At 41.7% G+C, this 23,974-nt stretch overlaps 1 protein-coding gene across 1 annotated transcript in view; it reads left to right on the top strand.

Moving 5' to 3' along the window:
- Nucleotides 1-23,210, top strand: part of LOC104283002 (transmembrane protease serine 11E-like) — a 35,110-nt gene extending 11,900 nt beyond the window's left edge. Inside the window, exons 4-10 of the mRNA XM_009881143.1 lie at nucleotides 1,883-1,950; nucleotides 5,198-5,361; nucleotides 16,067-16,105; nucleotides 19,313-19,508; nucleotides 20,332-20,591; nucleotides 21,364-21,506; nucleotides 23,049-23,210. Of these exons, the coding sequence (XP_009879445.1) occupies nucleotides 1,883-1,950; nucleotides 5,198-5,361; nucleotides 16,067-16,105; nucleotides 19,313-19,508; nucleotides 20,332-20,591; nucleotides 21,364-21,506; nucleotides 23,049-23,210 (1,032 nt within the window). The remainder of the gene's footprint in view (nucleotides 1-1,882; nucleotides 1,951-5,197; nucleotides 5,362-16,066; nucleotides 16,106-19,312; nucleotides 19,509-20,331; nucleotides 20,592-21,363; nucleotides 21,507-23,048) is intronic.
- Nucleotides 23,211-23,974: the final 764 nt, after the last annotated feature.

Genomic DNA, 23,974 nt, shown 5'->3' with positions numbered 1-23,974 from the left:
TATAGCTTGAAAACACAATTGCCAGGAGGAGGTAAAGGATTCAGGAATGTCATATTGACTTACTCCTGCCTTGCAAGGGATTGTGAATTCTTGCCCTCTTCAGTCCCAAGCTGAAAGTCAGTTTTTTACTTTTTAGCAATGTAGGAGCTTGAGGTGTAGCTCAGCCTGGCTCAAGGCTCTCTTTTCTTGGCAAAGCACTCTGCAAGGAAGTCTCTGTCCCAAAGATCTCAAAAGTTCCCAGAAGCAGTATGGCCAAAGACAGCACATGCCATTGCATGCCACAAAGCTGGCAGTGCTGCTTAACTACACGTTTCTGCTTACACAATCATCAGTGAAGCAGTTCACATTGTGACAGAAATGATAAGCAAAACTTGTCATTAAAAAAAAAACAACCAACCTAAACCAAAGAACTTTTTGGCTGAGGGCAGATACTTCCAACAACCAAGAGGGGTGGTGTTGGAACAGGCTGCAGAGTTAAAACAAAACATTTTATTCTTCATTTCTAACTGTATGCCTCATAAAATGCAGTGGTAGCAGCTGGCAATCTGCAAAGTGACAAGATAAAGCACATTCTGCATATATATAGTAGCTTGTCACAGTTGATATATTTTTTCCATAGAATTTTGTCTGTTCCAAAGTAATTCCAGATAACTGCCAGTGGCAGCAAGATAAAAGATCAGCTCCGTGAATGACCATTAAGAACTTTTCTTTTTTTTCCCTTACTAACGTATGCTTAAAATCACCTTAAAATAATAAAATCTGCAGTTTTCATCTTGAAATTATTCTGCTTCAGTATCACTGTGTAATGGCATGAGGCTTCATCTTATGACAGCCAAGGCTGGAAAGAAAGGCTTTGTGTTCTTTGGGAGGAATCACCCCAGATTTCATGCTTATGTGCTTGTTTCTGTATCTGAAAGATTTCAACATACTAGAAGTTTGAGAGCTACTACTTTTCTTTCCTTTGGAAGACAGAAAATCTGGACACTTGGCTAAATCAGACAGCCTTTATGGGCTAAAAACCACAGAAAAGACAACTTGCGTTATTTTGTGAAGCATTTCTATGTAGTTTTTTCCTGTAATGCATTTGATGTTTACAGGATACGTTCCATTTATTGGTCTTGCTGATAGAAGGAACTGCATAGCTCACTAGTGACTTTGCTATTTCTCAATACTTCGGTGATCCTGAGCCATTCCTGGCAGAATTTCATGGCATGTTATATCACACTGCGCTGTCTCAGGCTGATCACGCAATCTTGAGACAACATTCAGCCTAAAGCAGGATGTGGTTAAGCAGGCACCAGCAAAGATGTCATTTGGGGATTGAGTCCTTATGAGTCCTAGACTTCCTATTTCTGATGAGAATTGCTTGAGAATTCCCCCAGCACACGGCAAATCACAAGGGTGATTGGGGGGTATAATTTCAGATCACTGGTAGTTTTGCTATAAATTTCTATAGGACCAAGGATAAATGCTGTATCAGAAAGGACCCTTACAAGAGAGGCGCACAGCATGCTGTATCCTTTCTGTAGGCCATATTTAGGAGGATGTGCTTTGGGAAACTGGAGTAGTGTGTTTCAAGGATGTTTATAAATATCACTCATTATGCTTGAAAGTGGATGGGACAGCAGTATAGTGGCACACTAATGTGTGATAGGATATTTAGAAAAATAAGTTAACTTTTTATGATGTGCCTTAGTCCAAATGGGAAACGGTTAGGAAAAGTCTGCAGCAGCTGTTATCTAGAGACTGGGCTGCATTACATTTCTTGTCTCTTTAAGCTGTGAGTTTGTAACTGGATGCTATTTTCTGAATGGTCCTTCCAGCAATATGTCCGTTTCCCCCCCTTTTTTCTTGTTATCTTATATTTTTCTTTTTTCAACAGATCGACAAGACATTTTACAATTCCATTTTAAGGAAAAAATACATCCGTTCACGCTTAATCAGAGTGAGGTATGTGAGATTGTAATAAATGCACACAGCTGAGATAAAATGAAATGTACACCAAGCCCATCTAGAGAGCCATTTGATCGGATTCAGTAAAGTGTATTTTATGTAAGACTGGAGCATCATCCCCAATTGAGCATAATCTTATTCTGAATCATGCCCTCCTTTGGATCTTGATGCAGAAGACAAAACTTTAGTCAGTCCAAATTCCATACAAGTTTGTGTTTAGATCTTGAGCAAGCTTTAGCTAATAAAGCAGATATACCTTGACCTGTCTAAAAAATAAAAAGCATTTTCAAAACTATTTCCTTCACTATAATGCAGATATCAATTTACTTCTAGTATTGCTCCTGTGCTGGGCTTGTCAAGTAAAACTCAAGCATGGCTGTGCTGGTTCAGAAGGTCCTACTTGTCAAGGTTACATCTTTAAGAATGGGCATAACTAGGTCCCTAGGAAACAGTAGCAGCACGACAGACATGTATGATAACTGCTTCTTGGTATGCTCCCTACCTCCAGCTATTTACTGCTTGGGATTTCCTGAAGTGGTTGCGTTTTTTTTAGCAGCCCCCTGTGGAGTTGTTTTCCAAGGACTTGTCCAGTCTCCCCTGGACTCTTGAAAATCGGGCACCTCAATCCCAGTAAGGAGTTACTTGTGAAGAGCCACCTTCTTTGGATCATTCAGTGGCCCCTAGTTCTTGTGCTGGAAGAGATGATGAAAAGTTGATCTCTATCCCTTCTCTCCATGCAATTAGTGGTATCGGACACTCCCATCATATCCCGTTTCTCTCCTGTACCCCATGAGCTGTACTCTTTTTGTCAGTTGAAAGTCCCAACCTTCTTAGCCATTCTTTGCAGGAACTGTTCCTTGTCACCTGGTCACCCTGCTCCGTACCTCTTTCAGATCTTCTGTCTCTGCTTTTTGAGAGACCTGTGGTTGGGATTATCATTGAGAAATGTGGGGTTTTTTTCTCATTAATTCTTTGTTTATTTCACAATAATACCTAATGTTTGATTTGAGTTTTTGACCACTGTTGAGTGCTGAAAGTGGCCTTTTTATAGAACTGTCTATTGTAATACTAAGGTCTTGTTCCTGAGTGACAGTGCCCATTGCTTTGCAAGTAAACCTTGAATGTCTTAATAATCACGCGCTAATGCTGCAAGACTAATGACAGCAGCCTCAAGATCTTATTCTTCTGAATGTATTTCTCCTTGTTCTTCTGCAGTTTGTGAAATCCTACCTCCTGCTCTACCTTAGCTTAACCCCCAGTTAGGCAAATCACAGAAGTTGTTATTTGAATGTAGCTTCAGGAATATTTTTCAACACCAACTAGAGTGTTGTAAGTGTAGAAAAGGTTATTTGAGGAGCTGAAAGGCCAATCTGTAAGAAGAAGTAATATTTTTCTTTACTTTTTGTTCCCAAGGATAGACTGAGGTATTTGCTGTGATGTTTGCTGTGCTGGATGCAAGACTTGTATGCGCCAAAGCTTGTTTGCTTTTTCAGATATACAGGCTTCATGCCTCTTTAAGCACTTAGACTGCAAGCTCTTTTAAACAGGGTCATTGCTGTGAATTTGCTTGGAAAGTACTGTACATATTTTCAGCTCAGTGTAAAAATTGCGTTAGTAATAATGCCCACTGCTCACTGAGAAAGCCAAAACAAATCTTGGCTAGGCGTCTTTGGCTCTGGACCTTTGCTATATAGTGAGTGATTCAAGGCGGGCTGTACTTACCTGAGGGTTTCGAGAGGTGTGGTGTGCTTGCAAGAGTTGATACAGTAATTCCAGTGTGGCACAGCACAGGAAGAGGAGTGGGGGGAGAGGTAAGGGAACACCTCAGAAATGCAGAGCAACACCCACAGTTGGATCAGATAATATCTGGAAAATAAATGGAGTGGCAATCACGCTGAAGTTGGCACAAAGGGAAAAAACAGCCTGTTGGAAAGTTCACGTATAGCTACTCAGTCTCAATTACGAGATCCTTGAGGCAAGGAACGTGTCTTTCTGCTCAGCTACGAAACACTCAGCATGCCTTGGTGTGCTCATAACACATGGTCTTTTATTTGCCCTTCACTGGCAAAAGCAGGAATTGCTGTTTCATTTTGGTGCACATTCCTTTCAAAGATCATAGTCTTCTGTACAAGCTACTTGCCTTCTATTTTTAATTTTCTTATTTTTCCTTTATGTAATTACAAATTTCCAAGATAGTGAGATACAACTGGAAGATCTCTTTTCCTTTCCTATCTGAATGATGCTTCAGACAGAGCAACCTGCTTTTATCTTGCCTCCTGTATGAAGTAACTGTGATTCCACGTGTTGTGGGTTGTGTCACTGCTTCTTGGCTCAGGTAGGAGGCGGCACAGAGGAGAAGGTTCTCGGTGCACGCTCTTATCTTCCCTGTGTAATGACCAAGGATAAGCCATCTGCAAGCACAGAGCAAGATTTACTATGCCAGATTAGACACTTTGGTGTTTGTAGTCTAGCAGTCAATCTCTTGCAGTATCTGATGCTTTAAGGAAAAACAAATACTACTACTGGGTGAATTCAGTCTGTTAGAAGATTTTTCTTCCTTTTCTTTCCTCTAATCTTACATCAAAACCGTGGAATCGTGTGTCCCAGTGTGGGTGCCACTAGTACTTTTCAGTGAGATCTTAAAGGCCCTTGTTGTGGTCCGTCTCTGGGACTGTGATAAATAGATTGTGGATATGCTGCTGAGTTTCATTCATTGTTGCACAACGTGAGGTTATTAGCCACATTTTCCCAAGAGGTTGCAGTGGTTGAATTGGGTTGTGTGGTCTCTCCCCTTTGCTCAAGTACCTTTGTGATGATGATTGGAAATTTTTATTCTGTGTATGTACAGGACCCTGGAAAGGCCTGTCTAGATATCATTAACCATCTACCTGATGTTTCTGAAGTGCTGTGTATCCAGCTTTTCATTGCAATCAAATCAGTTCAGTCCCTCCTGCTCCTGTGTCCCAAGAATGTAGTCAGTGACTGCTGTTTAGGCTCCATTATAACATTGGTCTGGCCATTTGTACAGAAAGCATCATGGCTTCTTCTAGCCTAAGATGCATTTGACCATTTAGCAATTTGCTTGGATTTCTTTTGGCAATTCCCTCTCTCAGAAATGTACAAAATGTTCAAAAAAGTATCTAATTCTTTTTGTTACATTGCCATTGCTAGAGGAGCTGAGATAAAAACTAAGAAATGCAGAAATGGGCTGAAGGTAACCAGACTGTGTTTCGTTGGTTTGTAGCCCAGATGCTGATGGTGTGATGGCAGAGGCTTTGCTCACATTCTGGTTCTCCGCCACGGATTCTAGAGAAGCATTGCGAGAAAGAGTTGAAAGGATCTTACGGAGGGGCCTGAAAAAATACACAGGGCCCCTGCGAATAAGTGTCAGATCTTCTACCATCTCAAGTAAGTATATTACGTTCCTCTTAATGGTAGTTCTTACCCTTTTCTGATTGATGAGGCTTGACTTTTCCCTTCTGATGATAGCTGTTACTGAGTCTGAATGACAGTCCCCTGCTGATTAAGTAAGAACAAAATCAGTGGCAATGTATAAACCCCACCTGAGCCTTTTAAATATATCATAAATATGGATAAACAGGAGCAGTTGCTTTGTGGCCTCACAGTATAGCCTTAGCCTCCCTCCAAACTACAGTACCAGCCTTATGCTACTATCACAGAGTAAAGAGTAGGAGCCTCACCAGAGTGCTTCAGTACACAGCAACACAAACGCGTTCCCCAAGATCAAAATCCTTGCAAATCCCACAGAGGAAGGGGAAAAAAACGGGGAAAATATTCTTATCTCTGTGACTTCTCAGCTGGGGATCTAGCCCTTTCTTCACAAAGCAGACCTGCATCTGCAGAATACGAACATTAACAGCATTATCTTTTTGATTTAGTGAATTACCAAGCAGACACTGAAAGGTGGGTTTCCCACCTCTTCTACATTTCTAATGTGTTAGAAAATTTTTTTTGCAGGCTTAGACTCTTCTCTCTGACTTGGCTTTGGTTATATATAGTCAGCCTTTTTTCTGGGTGTCAGACTTTTCAAGAATGAGTTGCTAGTTGCAAGGAAGGGGCAGATACTTGCTCCAGTTGTGTTTGCAGACCTTCTGCTTATTCCTAGCACAAGGGTGACAGTACAGTACATGGGTGGGTACTTGCTGCTTCCTTTTCCATGCTGGACTGCTTAAACCAGCAGAGATCTGCAGAGGCCAGACGGCTGTGTCGAAAGAACAAGAAGCCTGGGCCAGATTCCCTGCTGGATGGATCCAGACTTCCTCCCACTCAGAAAAGACCAGGAGCAATGTCTTATTCTGCCTCTTGGTGCTTGAACTGGGCATGCTGCGTTGCGGCAATGCAGTGAAACTCAAATATGAGCTGTCACACACCCATCGTTTCTTGATGGGCCAACCAGTCTTCCCCATTGGAATGGCTCAAGATGATTGGTGACATTCTTTGGGCAAAGAATCACCATTTCTCTGCAGTGTTGTTTATAGGTCAGTAGTTCCTGTTCAGCAGTGGACGTGATTTTTTTTCTCCCAGATATAAAAAAAAGTGTGTGGGCATCAACTAGAGAGATTCAAAGAGTTCTTGGTTTTGGTGTTTTTTTTTTTTCATTTGGGGGGTTTGGGTTTTTTTTTAATGACAGTCAGGTCATGATTTAGTGAATTTTGGAGCTTCAGTTTAATTTGGTGCCTTACATAAAGGATAAAATTGGAAGGAGTACAAAAATGCTGTGATCTTCGCATCGAGTTATCTGATTAGCTGCTTTAATTAATTCTGGTAAATGTGGGAATTGACTCAAAAACTCTGTTTTAGTTGACCTTGAACTGCACCAGGGCTGTTACAGCAATGCACCAGTTGCTAGTTTAAAAAATTAGCTCATATAATTGAATCACAATTACAGTTTTCATTAAATATTCAGTCTCAGTAAAAGATGGCATCTCTGTGTTACTTTGATACAGTTGTATGATAAACTTCATGTTGCTTTTCTTGGCTCTGCCAGCCTAACCATGAAACACTGACTACATAGGTTCTACTACTCACTACAGGACTAACATTGTGCAACTGTTACACGTGACACAAAGGAACATAAACAATACCTTGCCATTTCTAGGAGATGACAATAAAAGGTTCCATTTGGATCTTTCTTTGCTAATAGGATTTCACCAGTGCTATGAGGCTTAGGCAAGCTCCTGTTGGTGCTGCTGTTTAAGAAAACCAGGTTGACTCAAGGGAAGACTATAGAACAGAGCACCCCTATGCTTTTAGAGGATAAGCAGTTCTCAATTTATAAAGCTCGTTTTCTTCTTTAAATCTAGGACAAGTGACAATTTTCAACAGATCCTGGAAGTCCAGAGAGGGATCTAGGTTTTGCATTTCCCACTTCTTTCTGCCCTCCTGAAATATCCTGCCCAACATTAGTATTTAAACCAAGGAAAGCTAAGAAGCCCTAGATCTTTTCCGTGCTCTGCAGCACCTTTCTAAATTTTGCTTCATTGTACCTTTGATGGTTTTGCCAACTGGAATCCTTGTTTATACTGAGGCAATCTCAGAACATTTTCATAACGGCTTGTAAAAAAATGTTAACCTGTTCATTTTAATCACCTTATCAAAAGATTCTAATTTGGGGGCCATAATATATAGCTAAGCATAGCTAACTAGTTGAACAAAACCAGGTCAAGCGCACACTTACAGAATCACAGAATCACAGAATGGTTAGGGTTGGAAGGGACCTCTGGAGATCATCTAGTCCAACCCCCCTGCCAGAGCAGGGTCACCTACAGCACGTTGCACAGGACAGCGTCCAGGCGGGTTTTGAATGTCTCCAGAGTGGGAGACTCCACCACCTCTCGCATGTGAGGAGGGTCTGATAAGGAGAACCTCCTTAAGTCTTCCACCCTGCATCTAATCCTCTTGTTGTTCAACACCATGTCTCAACTTGCACTTCACTTGAAAGTATTTGCTTTGGGGATCAGCTCCAACAAACTCCTGCAAACTGGATGCAACACTTGGGATCTTCAGCTGCAGTTCACAGCAGCAGTACAAAGCTAAGTAGTCTGCCAGCCCAGGAGTAGAACTTGCTTTGCCTCTTCATTCCTGAGGATTGGGAATAAAGAGGGGATAAAATCTAAACTGACAATGTTTTATTAGGTCAGTTTATTTCAAAAAGAGAGAGAAGCTTGATCGTACAGATGTGAAAAAATAACAAGTATGCAAAACTTGAAGGAAAACAAAATAATATTGTTTCTGTTTTGTGTCATCACTAAACAGTACATATTCCTTACATACAGCTGCAAAAATAAATTGGTATCAGAGTATCTTCAGATGTGTTATTACTGAAGTCCCTTCTTTCTTATTTAGCTAGACTTCATAGTCCCTTGGTCAAGGACAGCGCTATCTCCAGACATCCACTGTAGCTTTGATAAAAAATACGTGATAGAGATGTCTGCACTTGTGTACAAACCCCACTGGAACCCCAAATATTTTACAGTGCAGAATCAAGCAAACTAAGCCCTATCTTCTCTGAACAGCAGTGCAAGGGCCAGCAAAATGAGATATCAAAGTCAGTGACTTGGAAACACCCACGTTAGGACTTGCTCTTTCACTAGCACAGAAAGAAGAAGGTGTTGCAGTTTGTCCTCTGTATAGTTCTGGCACCAAAGAGATCTCCTACAAAGCTGATTTTTTTTTTTTTTCCTTGAGGGTTTCTTGGTTAGAAGTAGAGTCACCTCACAGCTTGGATCCCTATTAAGCAAAGCGTAGAGTAGCTTGCCAGACTATTTCCATTCGTCAGGTAGGTTGGAAGTCTCCCAAAATGTATTTTTGGGAATGTACTTCTGACGTCAGAAAGAAACTGGTTGCAAGATCACTGGCACTGTTTAGAGTGAGTAGGAAGTATTCCCACCTGTTGCATAGCCAAGGGTTTTGACCATGAACAATGAGTCATGAATTGGTTTTGATCAACAAGTCAACTGTTATTGTTCCTACTTATCTGGCATCTGGGGCTTGCTAAAGCTCCTTACAAATACAAAGTACAGAGCCTAGGAGACAGATTCTCACTTCTTTATTGAGTCTTCTTTGAGCCACATACAGATGAGTGTCTGACCTGCACGACTGAACAAAGTTTCATCTCAAATAATGTATGTAGCAGTCTGGATTTCTGTACTTTGCTAGCCACAATAGCAGTGTGGAGGAGTGGAGCAGGACATGCATCTGTGCATTGGGAAGTACAGTGGAGATCTGACATTCCCCCACTTTGATGCCATTAGTTTGGCACAAAGTGGTACATTTCAGTGTTTGCAACAAGTCTAGAGGGGCTGACTGAAATGGGAGAGACTGAAATGCATTTTAAAATTAATATTTTGCAAGGACATGCTTGTGATGAAGGAATTAAGCAGGAAAACATCCTAACCATCCTAACTTCTTAGACGACCCAGATAAGTTGATTTAATTAATTTCCTTGCTTGATTTTAGTTTTTCCCTTTCTCTGCCTCGTCTGCAGAGGTTGCAAGGGATTTGGGCTGCCCCTACTGTAGTGAGACTTTGATTGCAGCTGGGGTGTGAGTGTAGGTCAGGGAGAAAATTAATGCTAAAAACTGTATCTGCTTGGATACACGCTACAGAACTGGTACATAGCTCCTCATGCAGATCCCTCCTCGGGCTGCAGGACGCCCACATGGAGTTGTCGTAAATATGCTGTGAGGTGCGGACCTCTCTTTGTCCTCATGGACAGCATTAAGATGTGGTTGATGGCAGCAGGGGGGAAGTCATGGATGCGAGGACAGGTCCAGTGGACAGAAGTAGGGAGGGAAGGACTGGGTGACAGGGACAATTAGAGGTACAAAGCCTTTGTCTTGTCTCTACCAGGTTACTCTCCCCTGTTGAAGGAATGAGAATTGCATCACCTGTATCTAAGCCATGTTTTCCTACTTCTGCAAGGGTGCATAACTCTGGGGAGGTAATCCCTGTTGAGATAGTGGTGAGAATATTTGAAGGTTAGTGGGGAGATGTTTTAAGTTGTGTGCACTATGTAACCACACAAGACCACGACTTTCCTGTTGAGCCCAAACATCATGTTTTGCCATCTTTCAGGAAACTCTTGCATTTCCATTTGGCTACAGTTTTTGGAACATGACTGAATCTGCTGCTCACTGCTCTCATTCCCATTTCACCTCAGAACCTTGGGCCTTTACAGTCTTTAACGTAATTAAAGAGTATTAGAGTAGAGCTATTATCCGCACCTCTGTCTGCACTGCAGGACAGATGGACCCTGTGACGTTCCTCTCGGCTGCCCAGGTTGGTAACCTACTGAAACTTGCCAGAGATCCTTTTTTTTTTGCCTGCCTACACTGTTGTTACCCTAAATAACACTGAACTAGGTGAGCCCCCTGTTTTTGATGCAGCTGAGAATTTTGTAATTCTCTCTCTTTTTGAGGAAACTGTTATTAAAATGTGACAAAGGACAGTGGGGAAAATGCTTCCTCTGCTCCCTGGTGCATTTCAAAAAGCTGTAATTGAAATGCATATCCAAGAATGTGTTATTAGTACTGAAGCACGTACTTTTTCTTAATTTTTTATCTGTTTACAATCCTTCCCTCCCTTCATACCCCATTTAAGATAATCTCTACCTTGCCTTCTCTGTGCGAAAAAACAACTTACACAAGCAAGATATGGGGACTTGATATAATAGAGGATGGAATATGCAGTTTGCCTTTGAAGCTAGCAGTTACATTATGACATATAGAAAATCACAGGTGGAAACCTTTAAAGAAAATGAACTTTCTTGTGGGAATCAGCATCTGTGAAAAATGATGTAACTGGGTAAAGCTGTATCGGATTGTCAAAACGTGTTTCTCGTCTTTAATTTTGCTGCCATCTCTGGCTGTTTCCACACTGAAAATGCATAATATCCCCTAATAATGTATTTGTCTGCCTTGCTTGAACTACTTCAATATAATGTCTGGTCCACTTATGTCACTGAGAGTTTTCCCTGTTATTTTTCTTTTAATATAAAACTGATCTCTGTGGCTAAACTGAAATGAGGCAGTGGACACGAGATTAATTACTCTGATGCAGTGACACTGATATTATTTAGAGATGTGGAAAAATGAGCATATTTTTCTGTAGGAATTTCTGAATCCCTTAGAGATAAGTGGTCACGTTCGCTCTGCAGTTAACTATGAACTTGCAAACATTTAGATGGTTGTCAAATAGATCACAGGCTTTGGGCACTGAACTACCTTAGAAATCCTGGCCTTAAATAGCTATTGCGTATAAACAATTACCAAAATGAAAACGCTTTCCTGTTCTTGCTTACTCCTCTTTTCTTTCCATGTTTGCTCAAACAAATATGTTGAGGAGTAAAAAGAAGTTATTTACTGAGAAGTTATTAATCTTAAATAGTAACTGCAAGTCACTGTTCTCATTAGTTAGAAATTAAGACCAATACTTCAAGTCTGTTTTAAGGTTATTCCATTTACTAAATATGCAAAATAACTGTATTAACAAAATTGCTTGTCCAGTTAGAAAAGAGCCCTCTTCTGAGAAATGGCATCCTTAAGCTGCATTTCAATAGATTGCTGTGATTTTAATTTAAACATTAGTTTTCTCTTTTAAGTTAGGCAAGCTTTAATTAAATAGCAAGTTCCATTTTACAGGTAGGAATGCATGTTCAAGTTGAACTTGTTCTTGTTTACAGTGGAAGTCTGAACACTGTTTTCCTAAATGTGACACAAACAACTATTTTTGCAGCTGTATGCGGTTGGGACAAGATATGACAGTTTAATTGTTACTAATTGATGCTTTTTCTTGGTAGTGCAAACAACTAGGGCAACTAGTAAATGAGCAGGGCAGAGAAATTGTCTCTCGTGCCTTACAAGTGATTGCTTCAAGGCAGGGCTTGCAACATGTTGGCTGGCACAATGTGAACAGCTATGCTGTTGACCAGGCAAAAAACGTCGAGCTAGTAACAAACGAAGCCAAGCCCCTAATGAGGCAAGCCAGTAAGCAACCTGATTTTCAGCAGTATCATGTAACCCAAAGCGCTTTCCGCTTTTGATGGGATCTACTGCGGGCTCAGCTTATCTGAAAATAGTGTCAGTTCAGGTTTCCAAACATCTAAGTTTGCTTTGGATTTGGGATCTTGGTTTTGAGTCCTGGGTATTGTGCCCTTAATTTCACCTGTCCTGATCTGCACGATGCGTTCCTGGGCCTTAATTTCACCTGTCCTGATCTGCACAATGCGTTTTGTTGCCAGACAGACCTGCTTTCACCTCTTAAAAACTCCCTGTACTTTAAGGTTTTCTCCATTTGCTGTGGTGTTTTCTTTAGTACTGTTGTTCCAGCTCCCAGTGTGGGCTACACGGTCAGATACCCTGGCAGATCCCTAAAGCGAAGCAGTGCCCCTACCCTGGTGAATACAGCACTGAAATTATTGACAGGCATCACTGGCCTTTTTCCTTCAGCAGTGGGTGGGTGGAAGAGCACATCAGCTGCATAGTTGTCATACATTATAAAATACGCTAAAATTCAAAGCTGTACAGACATGCTATTTAAGACTTGCAGCGTGTGTGTGTAATACTTGTTTCTCCGATTACACACAAGTCGGTCCAACTGGAAGCGATGGGTAAAATTTTGCCCACGTGAGGTTTGTACTTTTTTCTAGGTGCCTCGTAAAAAGGCAAACGGAGATGTAGACAGGTGCCTTGCAGAACAGCTGCGTGAGTCACCGCAAAACTCAGTGCAGTGAGAACATGCCAATTGAATTGCTTCCGGCACTGCACTTGAAAAAGCTGGTTGCTCCTTTTGTCTTCTCGATGAGCTTTGCAACATAATGTAAGTGTTAATAATTGACTGCAGGCTTTATAATTAGGCATTATGAGGTAAATCTCTCCACCCAGAGAGGAGCTAATAAAACATTATTATCAATATTGCACTTGAAGGCAAAAGATGCTCTTTCATTGTTGATTACATTTGTTGGTTTCTTACCAGTTTCCATCTATAAAATTTTAGGGTGACTCAAATGATGAGCTAGTTCTGAAGGCTATATGGATTTCTAAGAAAATACTGGATGCTCATCGTAGTTGAAATAAAGAGGTAGGGCCAGATGTTTCAAAGCACTTCTTGCCAATATAAACATACAGGTGAAGTAGCCAAATCCTTAGCACAGCTCAGCACCCTTTTTTTTTTTCCTCACTTTGTAACTTTCCAAACAGCAATGTTTACACCACTGCCGAATCCTCCTGCTGGCCTAGCTTTTACTGTCTGGTATAATTACATTTTGATCTTGGCAACAACCGACCATATTATCTGTGGAAATTCACAGAATTCACCTGACATTCCTGTAATGCAGAAGTACCTGTACATTCCACCTCTTTCCTCTGTGAATCACATATTTAAGAATTACCTTAAAATCCACATTCAACACACAATCTTCACAAACTTCACTCACATCAGCAAAAAAGGATTCCCCACACCAAAATCAAAACAACATCATCACAACACTGAACAAATGTGGAAAACTTACACGCAATCCACCTCTCATCCCATCACCACAATTACAATTGTCCATGTTTTGCCTGTTACCTCTCCCAATTACTATCCTTATTTCAAATTCCTCATGCCCCATCTTGGGGGCCAAAAAAAGACTGTGGTGGGTTGACCCTGGCTGGGTGCCAGGCGCCCACCAAAGTCACTCTATCACTCCCCTCCTCAGCTGGACAAGGGAGAGAAAATATAACAAAAGACTCATGGGTCGATATAAGGACAGGGAGAGATCATTCAGCAATTACCATCACAGGCAAAACAGGCTCGACTAGGGGAAATTAATTTATTAGCAATCAAATCAGAGGAGGATAGCGAGAAATAAAAGCTAAATCTTAAAACTCCTCCTTCCCGGGCTCAACTTCACTCCCCATTTCTCTACCTCCTCCCCACAAGCGGCGTGGGGGGACAGGGAATGGGGGTTGTGGTTATTTCACCACAGATTGTCTCTGATGCTCCTTCCTCCTCAGGGGGAGGACTCTTCCCCTGCTCAGGTGCGGGTTCCCTCCCACAGGAGACAATCCTTGATGAACTTCTCCAATGTGAGTTCTTCCCATGGGCTGCAGTTCTTCCTTTCCATGGGGTGTGGTCCTTCAGGAACAGACTGCTCCAGCGTGGGACCCCTGTGGGGTCACAAGTCCTGCCAGCAAACCTGCTCCAGCATGGGCTTCTCTCTTCATGGTGCAACCGGTCCTGTCAGGAGCCTGTTCCAGCGTGGGTTTGCCCCAGGGGCACAAACCAGAGGGACAACCTGCCTCACCATGGTCTTCACTACAGGCTGCAGGAGAATCTCAGTTCTGGTGCCTGGAGCACCTCCTCCCCCTCCTTCTTCACTGACCTTGGTGTCTGCAGAGTTGTTTCTTTCACATATTCTCACTCCTCTCTCCTGCTGCAATTGCTGTTGCGCAGTTGTTTTCCCCCTTCTTAAATATGTTATCACAGAGGTGCTACCACCATCCCTGATGGGCTTGGCCTTGGCCAGTGGTGGGTCCCACTTGGAGCAGGCTGGCATTGGCTCTAGTGGATATAGGGGAAGCTTCTAGCAGCTCCTCACGGCACCCACCCCTGTAGCCCCCCCTCCTACCAAAACCTGGCCAGGCGGACCCAATACAGGGGTTTTCTCCTTCTTTCATACAACTGAGAAAGTGCAAGTGAGCATTTTTACTGAAAGGGGACCTTGCAAGTTGTTGCTTGCCCACCAGTAAAACCTATTTGTCTTTATTATGTGAACAGTTCCTGTGCATAGTGCGTAAGACTGTGTTGCTATATAAATGTCCAATTATAACTCATCTCGCATTCTTACAAAATAAAGCAGTGGCTGCATGCACACATGGAGCCCTCACGCTGCCTTTGCTCTCTATCATTCCCCGCAGTCAAGCTGTACACGCGCTGGAGTTCTGCTTGTTTCCTTTTTCTATCGTAGCCTACTTAATGTCATATTAAGAAATGAATGAGTACAGGTCTAGTAATGGTGGATTACAAACATGCAATTTACCCTGCATACCAGGAGGAGTGTCAAGCCCACAAGCAAAACACAAGTGATACAAGCACAATAGGTGACAAGTATGAGCCAGAGCCCTTTGCATTCAAAAGAGACTCCTCCTGGCTTGGTGTGGTTTTGGATCAGAACTAGGATATTATTCTGTGTAGCTGTAAAGAGAAAAGGGAAATGAAGTAAGTGGATAAGGACAGGGATCTGCTGAGAAAGGCTCTCCAGCTGCAAAATGTGAAGTTGTGGATGCTATACAAGAATCACCATATCATTAAAAAATTGTAGTAAAAGTGTGGGGGGTTTTTTAATTATTTTTTTTTACATTTGTTTTGACTGCTGGCAAATAAAATGGTAGCTCTTGTAAAAATAGCATTCTGGAAGAAGGGGACTAGACTTACACCTTGAGCCAATGCTTGTTATTGTCAGCATACTGTATTGTCCATAAACATACAACATGTATATTAAAGGAGGGAATGTAGTGCTAGAACCTGCTGTGCTATGCAATAAATTGCTATTAACTATGTCTTTTAGTATTAATAGTGTACCGGACACCCTGTTGTTCAATAAGATAGGAGAAATGAGAGTGAGCCACTGCTGTTGTAAGCTGGCATTGCTGCAGTCAAGTCAGTGCCTTCTGATCTCGGGGAGGGCACAGCACGAGTACCAGATCTCCTCTGGCCATTCCTCTGCTGTAAAATGCAGCAAGTTGATTTTTCACAAAAAAAGGAACTTCAAAACTTTCCACTGTATAAGTCTCTCCTACCAAATTTGTGAATCTTAAGTAATACAGGACTGGTTTTGTCTGTACCCCACTCCAGAAACATCCGGGTCCAGCAGGATCAGGGAGACCCTGTGCCTGGTCCTCAGAAGATATTGGCTGCCTGGAGAACAATGTACAATAGCCAGCACAAGAACATGACCACATATGGGCTACACTGGTTTCTCTAGCAGCCCCCCTCAGCCGTACCTCCAGTGGTGCCCTGTACTCAAATAGCTGCCAGGTGGGATGACCATGCAGATGAGAAACCTTGTCTGTGCTGTCCTGGCCTTACCCTGACTGTTTCTTTGTTTCAGGTATAGAGCCGAAAAGAGCAGAAGCAATCTTCAATGACAGTAAGTGAGGGCTTTTTACGCCTGGGAAATCTCAAATTGTTTTATTTAGCATTAATAGTCTCTAAGCACTTTTCCTGACCCTTAAAAGCCTTTTCTCATCCTCCTGTCTAATGAATGTGACCTTGTGCTTCACACAGATGAGCCATCTGTTTAGAAATCCTGCTCAGTCATGAGGAAGCCTCTTTTATTAGTGTCTTCTGGGATACTTAGGAAGACTGGCTTGAAAATAGTGGTGATGGGGTGAAAATCCCTTCTAGTCTACACCCACTGCTGAGTTCCTTGGTCAGTTTTTTTGCAGTGAGATGTTCCTTCTCTTAAAAATATCAGCCATTCTGTGAGAAAAAAGTAAACAATGAGAAAAGAGCAAGTGCTGAGGGCTCTATAGGAATCTCCAGCGGTGGGCAGAGAGCAGACGTGCAGGTCCTGCTGCAAAACTGCCTATGGCACGCTTCTGCCTCCAGCAGTGCTGGTGTGGAAGCTGCAGGGTGCATCTTAAATGTCAGCCCTGCCATCGAGGAAACAGAGGACTGACTTAGCCAGTGACAGCTGAGTACTGTAATGTTCAGGCCACTGGTTTACTTACTAGCCTGATCCACTTGCTGTTGGTGCCAGTGAGAGCTTTTACACTGTGTCTGCTTAATTGTGTATTTGGACACACAGAGACTAAGCCACGTTTCGACATGAAAGCTGAGCTATTTCAGATGACTCCAAGGTGTACGTAGTAAAATTCAGTGAGCGAGGAAGACCTGCAATAAATAAAGGAAATTAATTGCTTGGGCTAGTTGACTGCTTTAGTGTTGGGCACAGCAGCTCGCTGAAAGGTGTACTATAATGCCCTAAAGGCAGGAGAGTCCTTATCGTGGATTTGAGCGCATTTTATATTTGAGCAGATTACAGTTAGAAGCAATCTCTATTATAAATAGATTAAAACATGTACTTAAATAGAAAACTTTGTCAAGTCTAATCCTGCCGGCACAGGGCAGACACCCTGTTCTGTTTCCCTGATGTAAAGTATTAAAACTGCATCTTGGAGCAGCGACTGCAGAATCTGCTTCATGTATACTTGTCTTGGATGCTGTAGCATAACAATTCATTGCCACCTTGCTACCTGTTATTTTCCTATACACGCATTAATTGATGAGTTTTACGCCTCAACATGTACCAGCATGTTATTCGATTGGTGCTTTAAGGACGGCAGCCTAGCAGACACCGCGAACACAGCCCGCTAGGGAGAAGTGTCCCAAAAGCCAGCAGGACTAGGCACTTGCAGAAGAGTTTGGAATAAGGCGTGTGGTCTCAGAAACTGGGAATACGTCCTTTTCTTTAGTGTGCATTGGAAAGAAGGAAGGACCATAAGGAAATGTATAGAAATTATATCAGCCTGTGATTATAATGAAAATGTTCTGGATTTTGGAATGGCTAGTAGCACAAAATTGTTCCTTATGGAAATATAAGGCAATAGAATTGGGCTTCTCAAGGTATGCTGCAGGGGTTAAGTTGAGGTAGTTTGTTTTAGAGATGTTTTTAAGGTAGTTTGTTTTAGAGATGTTTTTAAGCTTTCAGAGAAGGAAGTTGGCTTGTTTGGAGATTTAATAGTCATAAAAAGCCATTTTTGCTTACAACTTTGGTCTGTTTTAACTCTGGGAAGGTTTGATCTGTTACTTAGCAGCAGGCTATCAAGTAATTGAAAATTAAATAACATCACTTTTTGGGTTGGTTTTAGGTGCCGGTGTTCTTGGGCACTGATGAAACGGAATTTTTCCCTGTGTTTTGAACATTGACTGCTCAGGTGGCTGACAGGATTGTGCAGTTTTAGGAACAATAATTGAGCGATACCAATAACTTTCAGGAAGGAAAGATGCTAGCAGAGACAGTCTTATCAATTATGGTATATTCTCCAGTTTTCCTTTCACATGGAAAATTTTGGACAAGTAAATTTAGATTTCACTGATGTCCTTCATTGTGGTTTTAAATCTCAGAACAGGGCAGACTCTACACTGGGCACATGAGCTTCTCAATATTGCATGAGACTTTGTTTTAGTTTTGGGGTTTTTTTGTTTTTACATTTATGAACAGCTTTCAATCTGCTGTGTTATTGCTGCTACTTTTGACTATGAGGCGCTGTTAACATAACCTTGTGCAGATCCTAGCAGGAAGGGGCAGAGGTTACTCTCTGCGTGGCTCCAGTGTTTCGCTTCTGAGGACTTCAAGGGCCCTGGAGCTGGCAGCTCTTCAGTGATGCACTACCGATTTCTGCTTTGTCCCCCTCTGGGTCACTGTCTGCAGGGGACAGGCAGTGCAATGGTTTGGATTGTGTTGTCACTATGCAAATAATTCTTAGTTCTGTCTCTTTTTCAATGGATTGGAATAGTCCTGTCTGTCAACTTTCCTAATGTCTAGCTGAAATCGAAGCCTGGATGAAAACTAGTGGGTCTTGGTCCAGGTAAGATGGATTCGATGCTGTTTGGATAGGAGAAGACAGCTGAAGCAGCTCTGTGCATTGAGGAAGTTTCTAAAGCTACTGGACAGCTTCAGCTGCTCCTGAATATCCTGAGTTTAGTGGCTGAAACCATGGATATTTTCATGTCTCTCTGAGTTTGGAGGATAATACTTTTCGTCATGGATGCACACTCTGCTGGAGGTATCCATGCCTTTGTCATCTCTGGCTTGGATTAGTGTGATGGTCTTTGCCTGAAGTGCCTCTCCAGGTCCACTTGCAGACTGCCATTTGTGCAATGCACAGTTTCCTGTTTCCAGGTGACATCTTGCTGACGTAATCTGCATGCATGCATGGTAAAAACCCATGGCTTGGATCATTCCCACCTTAGATTTTGCCTTGTTCGTGTTTTATCCTAATGACAAATTACCTGGGACATTAAAGTTGGCAATCCCTGTAGTTGAGGACTGTCCTGGGTGTGTGGTGAAGGGTTCTGATTCCTGATTTTGGCTGCTCACATAGCCAAGCCTGAATGGTTGACCATCATGGCTTTCCATAATAGTCAGTTGTTAATTCAGCCTTCTAACAGAATGGGTTGTGCATGAGGATCTCTGATCTGGGGGGCCGGTGGAAGGTGTGTTTTCTTGTTGATGCTAATACTGTTAGAGAACCTAGGTGGTGTGTAACTTTACATGTGTTTTCAGCAGCCATTGGCAAGCATATTTACTAAGCAGAAGGGTAGCTAATACTCTCTTTCTCCTTTTTGACAGTCTGCGGGTTACGGCAGAATAGATCAGTCAAGTCAATGGCAAAATCATCGTCATTGCGAATAGTTGGCGGATTGTCTTCTGCAGAGACTGGGGACTGGCCATGGCAAGCCAGTTTGCAGTACAATAATATCCATCGCTGTGGTGCAACGCTCATCAGCAATACCTGGCTTGTATCTGCAGCTCACTGCTTCAGAGAGTAAGTTCCCATTTTAGAAAGAACCTGCAGCAGAATGTTCCCCACGCATATCAAGTTGTGTGGCTTTCCAGATTTACACCGCACCCCTGACTCTTTCCAGGGGAACAATTTTCTGCTTTGGAGGAGAAAAGTCAGGGCTAAGCAGACCCATCACTTGAATGTTTCAATGACAAATTAAAGGCTGACTCTTTGGAGCAGAACTGGCAATTGTACAAGTGGAAATCAATAGTCATTTGGCACATTGAGCTAAGAAGTACAGAAAAGGTAATGTGACTAAAATGGCAGAGTATTTGCTTCCTGTTGCACAAAACATTTCTAAAGGTGCTGCTTCGTGTTACAAGTAGGTTGCTGCTGCTGCAGGCTGCTACCAGAAGTTATAATCCCACATTCCTACCCCTCCATTCAGCCATCCACTCACAGTGCTCTTCTGTTTCAAGAGTGGCAGTTGTGAATCTGAAGGGGACGTAAAATGGAACAGCTGATTGAACAGATTATTAACATGCAAAAAGAGTAAAGGAAATGAGTTTTCTAGCAGAAAAGCTGTTTGATTTGATTACACCTTGTGGCCACACAATGGCTAGATTAGGGACAAGGAGCAATGGAGGAGTATAAGACCGTGGTTGAGGAGGTAATGCAGGATTGCCCTCTTCTAGCAGCAGCCCACAATTACATGGGACACAGTATTTTGGGAAGTGACGGATGCTGTAGGAACCTAGTAGGGAGGTGGCTTGAAGGAGCTTTACAGTAAAGGTGCTCACCAAGTTTAAAGTCCCAAACACTTATATTTACAGCTAAATACTCACAGGACTCTTACCTTTTTCAGCATGAGTCACCCTCAGAAGTGGACTGCTACTTTTGGAGCTGTTTTGAAGCCACCAAGCTTGAAACTATCGGTCAAGACTATTATTATTCATGAAAAGTACCGCTACCCAGAACATGATTATGACATTGCACTTGTGCAGCTCTCTAGACGAGTTGAGTTTACGAGTAGCATACACCGCGTTTGTCTGCCTGAGCCATCTGAGACTTTTCCATACAATATTTATGCTGTCATCACAGGCTGGGGAGCACTTACCAATGACGGTGAGTCCCAAGTCTACCAGGCGACCTGTATTTATGTAAACAGTGGCTGTGATCAACGACTGAATTGATGCCACTTCTGTAGCCATATGCTGTATGGCAGCAAGCCCAATTCTTTGTCTATAAGCAATATGTTTGTTTCATTGTGAGCAGCAGTTTCTTGTTCTAAAATTAGACTGGACAAAGACAAGATACTGACCACTGAAGCAGAAAACAGGAACAAGACTGTTCTCTTTTTCCAGCCTTTCCATTTTGTATTGTAACGGTAGTCCAGCCATGCATGTGTTTATATAGCACCTAAAAACTTATTCTCCCAGCCCTAGCCAGAAGCTACATACAACTCTGTGGGCTTTCAGGAAAATGTGCAGTGAGCTGCAGATGGTGATTTACCCAAGCTCGCTCTCTTATCAGGCCATACTAAGAGTAGATTTAGCAATGGAACCAAGATGCCTTCATTTCGTATCATCTGTGCAAACTGCTAAGGAATTTTTGTCCCGTGGTATTATATGGAACATGTATAAAACATACGGGTTTGCACTTAAGGCACTATGTACCATGCAATTGTTACTTCTGTCTTAATGGTACAGTTCCTAAGTGAGACTATGAGTATGTACATTTTCCTTAAGGGCGTAACCTAGATGGATCAACAAGCAAAACCTCCATATTAAACCAAGTCAAGCTGGTCCTCCATCAGAGAACATTGAAAGCTCTTCCTGTATCTTAACTACCGCAAAGTAATTCTGTTGATAAATACCTAAACTATATTTTCCCTCAGGTCCAACTCCAAATGCTCTTCAGGAAGCAACAGTGAAACTTATCGACTCAAACACTTGTAACAGAAAAGAAGTGTACGATGGTGACATAACACCCAGGATGCTGTGTGCAGGATACTTGGAAGGAGGAGTAGATGCTTGTCAGGTAACTGTAGCTGAAAATTAGAAAGGAAAACTATTTTAATGCTGACTCCAGTATCTGGTTGACCAAATCTTAACTGGCAGTGTTATTAGTCCTTTAAATAGGCTCAGTTTAAACAGGAATTAAGTTGTAAAGTGAAATACCATTTAGTACATATCATTTAGCACGTAAAACCCATACTAAGAGAGCTACATTAGTATACTATTCAGAATTTATACCTTTCATAGCTCGAAATGAAATTCTTATTCTGTAACTCAGAATAGCTGTTACAAGCCCATTTGATTCTCATAATTTCTTGTGTGTTAAATCTAACTAACAATTTGTTTGCAAAGTGATATGACAAGACATTGACAGAGATACTAAATGCTGAAATACTAAATATGAGCTGAAAATTAAATGTCTTAAGCAGCCCAAGAGCAGACATCTGTACAGTTGAGAAGGAAGAAGTTTAAGAATGCAGCAGTTAAGCTGCCAGCAAAAATGCACTATCATTCATTGAAATGAAATTCTGGACTAGCTCATCTCATAACAGATCTGTTATGATATCATCTTTGGTAACAGACTTGGATCAGGGGAAGGAAAACTGTCTGAAACAAACATACCTATAAAGAAGCTAAGCGTAAATGGAATGTAAATGGAATGGGAAGGATACACGCATGGTGCAGGTTTGCAAATGTTGCAAGCAAATGCTTATGTTCAAACTAAAATATTTCCATAATGGTAATTTTTTAAAAGGTTATTTCTATTTATGTTATTTACAAAGAATGTACTCCTAAGTGCTGGTTCGAAACAGACCCTTTTCCAGAATCCCAGTCCTTACAGATCTACGTCCAAAGCCAAACTCCTCGCAAAATAAGTCTTAGAGGTTCAATTCCTCTGTTCCTGTCTGTCTCAGCATTGAAGAGAACTGAACAGAAGGATGCAACTGCTGTTTATTTCAGTAAAGCATTTTGGTGGAAGATGAGGAATTTGGTCTGTTGTGTGAAGATCGCTTTTCAGCCTGTAAGGTTTCCAGTTTGACTATTATTACCATGTCATGCTATTAACAGTATCTGAATTCAGCCTTTGAGAGTGGCTAACATCTTGAGGAGATATTGTCTAATTAGAAGACCAAGTTCCTGATTAAATCCTTTTTGAAATGTTACTGCTGCGAGTGACTAAAATAATCTGTTGAAAGGACAGTTGTTACTGTAAAAAAAAAAAAAAGTTACTCCTGGCTTAGATTGCTATGTATATTTGTGTTTCCCTAATTTGTATGAGGACAACGACAAGGCAGGTGGGGAGCAGTGTTTCACAAAACCAAAGAGAAACTTTTTTTTTTTACTGTAAATCCACAGAGACAGGTCAGGAGGTTCTATGGCAAACAGGAAAAAGCCACAGGCTTCCTACTCAAGTTTCAGAAACAGCCTGGATTCTGCATAAATGGCAGCTCTTGAAATACTGCTTGCTTTCTTCTCTTATTGTACACATCCTCCTGTCTATGGAGAGAATTATATTTTCCCTTCTGATCAATTAAATGTTTTTTTTCCCCTCTGCTTTCTCTAGGGGGACTCTGGGGGACCACTGGTTACTCCAGACTCTAGACTGATGTGGTACCTCGTGGGAATAGTGAGCTGGGGAGATGAATGTGCCAAACCAAATAAACCAGGAGTTTACACACGAGTGACTTATTTCCGTGACTGGATTACCTCAAAAACTGGCATCTAATTCCAAAATCAAAAATGGATTTAACTACATAGACTACATGCAACTCATATCTCTCTGTAATTCTGAAAGGTTATTTTTCTTAGTATATATATTCCTGTGTAGTTTTGGCCGAAGCAACCTTTGCCCACAGCCAGTGCTATCTTTGCTGTCAGAGATCCTAACTCCTTGAGAATTTATACTAAATATATGAGATTGCTTGCCTCATCTTTGAGCCTTGAAACATTCTCACTTATAAGAAATTAGGAACTGATGTCATTAAACTAAATTTTAAATGCTACCAATTTACCTGATTTATAAATGTAAACATTTTCCAGGAAAAAAAAAATTTTCTTCAGCTATGACTGAGGTCTGAAGCTGAACCTACTTCCTCCAGTGAAGCAAATCCTGTCACAGCTGAGTTTCTAGCAAAGCGAATCCTTGATTATTATTTTTCTTAGAGACTATCAATCATCTGCACAGACTGCAGCCAAGACCCTGGATGCTCACCCTGCTCAGTGGCCTTGGTAGCTAACAGTGGATCAACCAGGACTGACAGTAGGTCCTAGCTAAGGAAAAGGAGGATTTCTGTGCTTGCAGCAAGTTGGAAAGGAAAAGAGAAAAGCTCAATGTTCTTCTTTCAAAGCACATTTTTAACAGAAGATTTTTGGTGGATTCTGTGAAGTTCAAGTTACTTGAAAGTGCTATCGTGGAAATGCTTTATCACAATACTGTGCTGCTACCTGTGTACCAGTTGCCTTCTAGATCTACTCTGTTCAACTCACAAT

The sequence above is a fragment of the Charadrius vociferus genome, unplaced genomic scaffold (assembly GCF_000708025.1).
Source record: "Charadrius vociferus isolate BGI_N301 unplaced genomic scaffold, ASM70802v2 scaffold953, whole genome shotgun sequence".
NCBI lineage: Eukaryota > Metazoa > Chordata > Aves > Charadriiformes > Charadriidae > Charadrius > Charadrius vociferus.
This window is presented reverse-complemented; position numbering and strand designations above follow the sequence as displayed.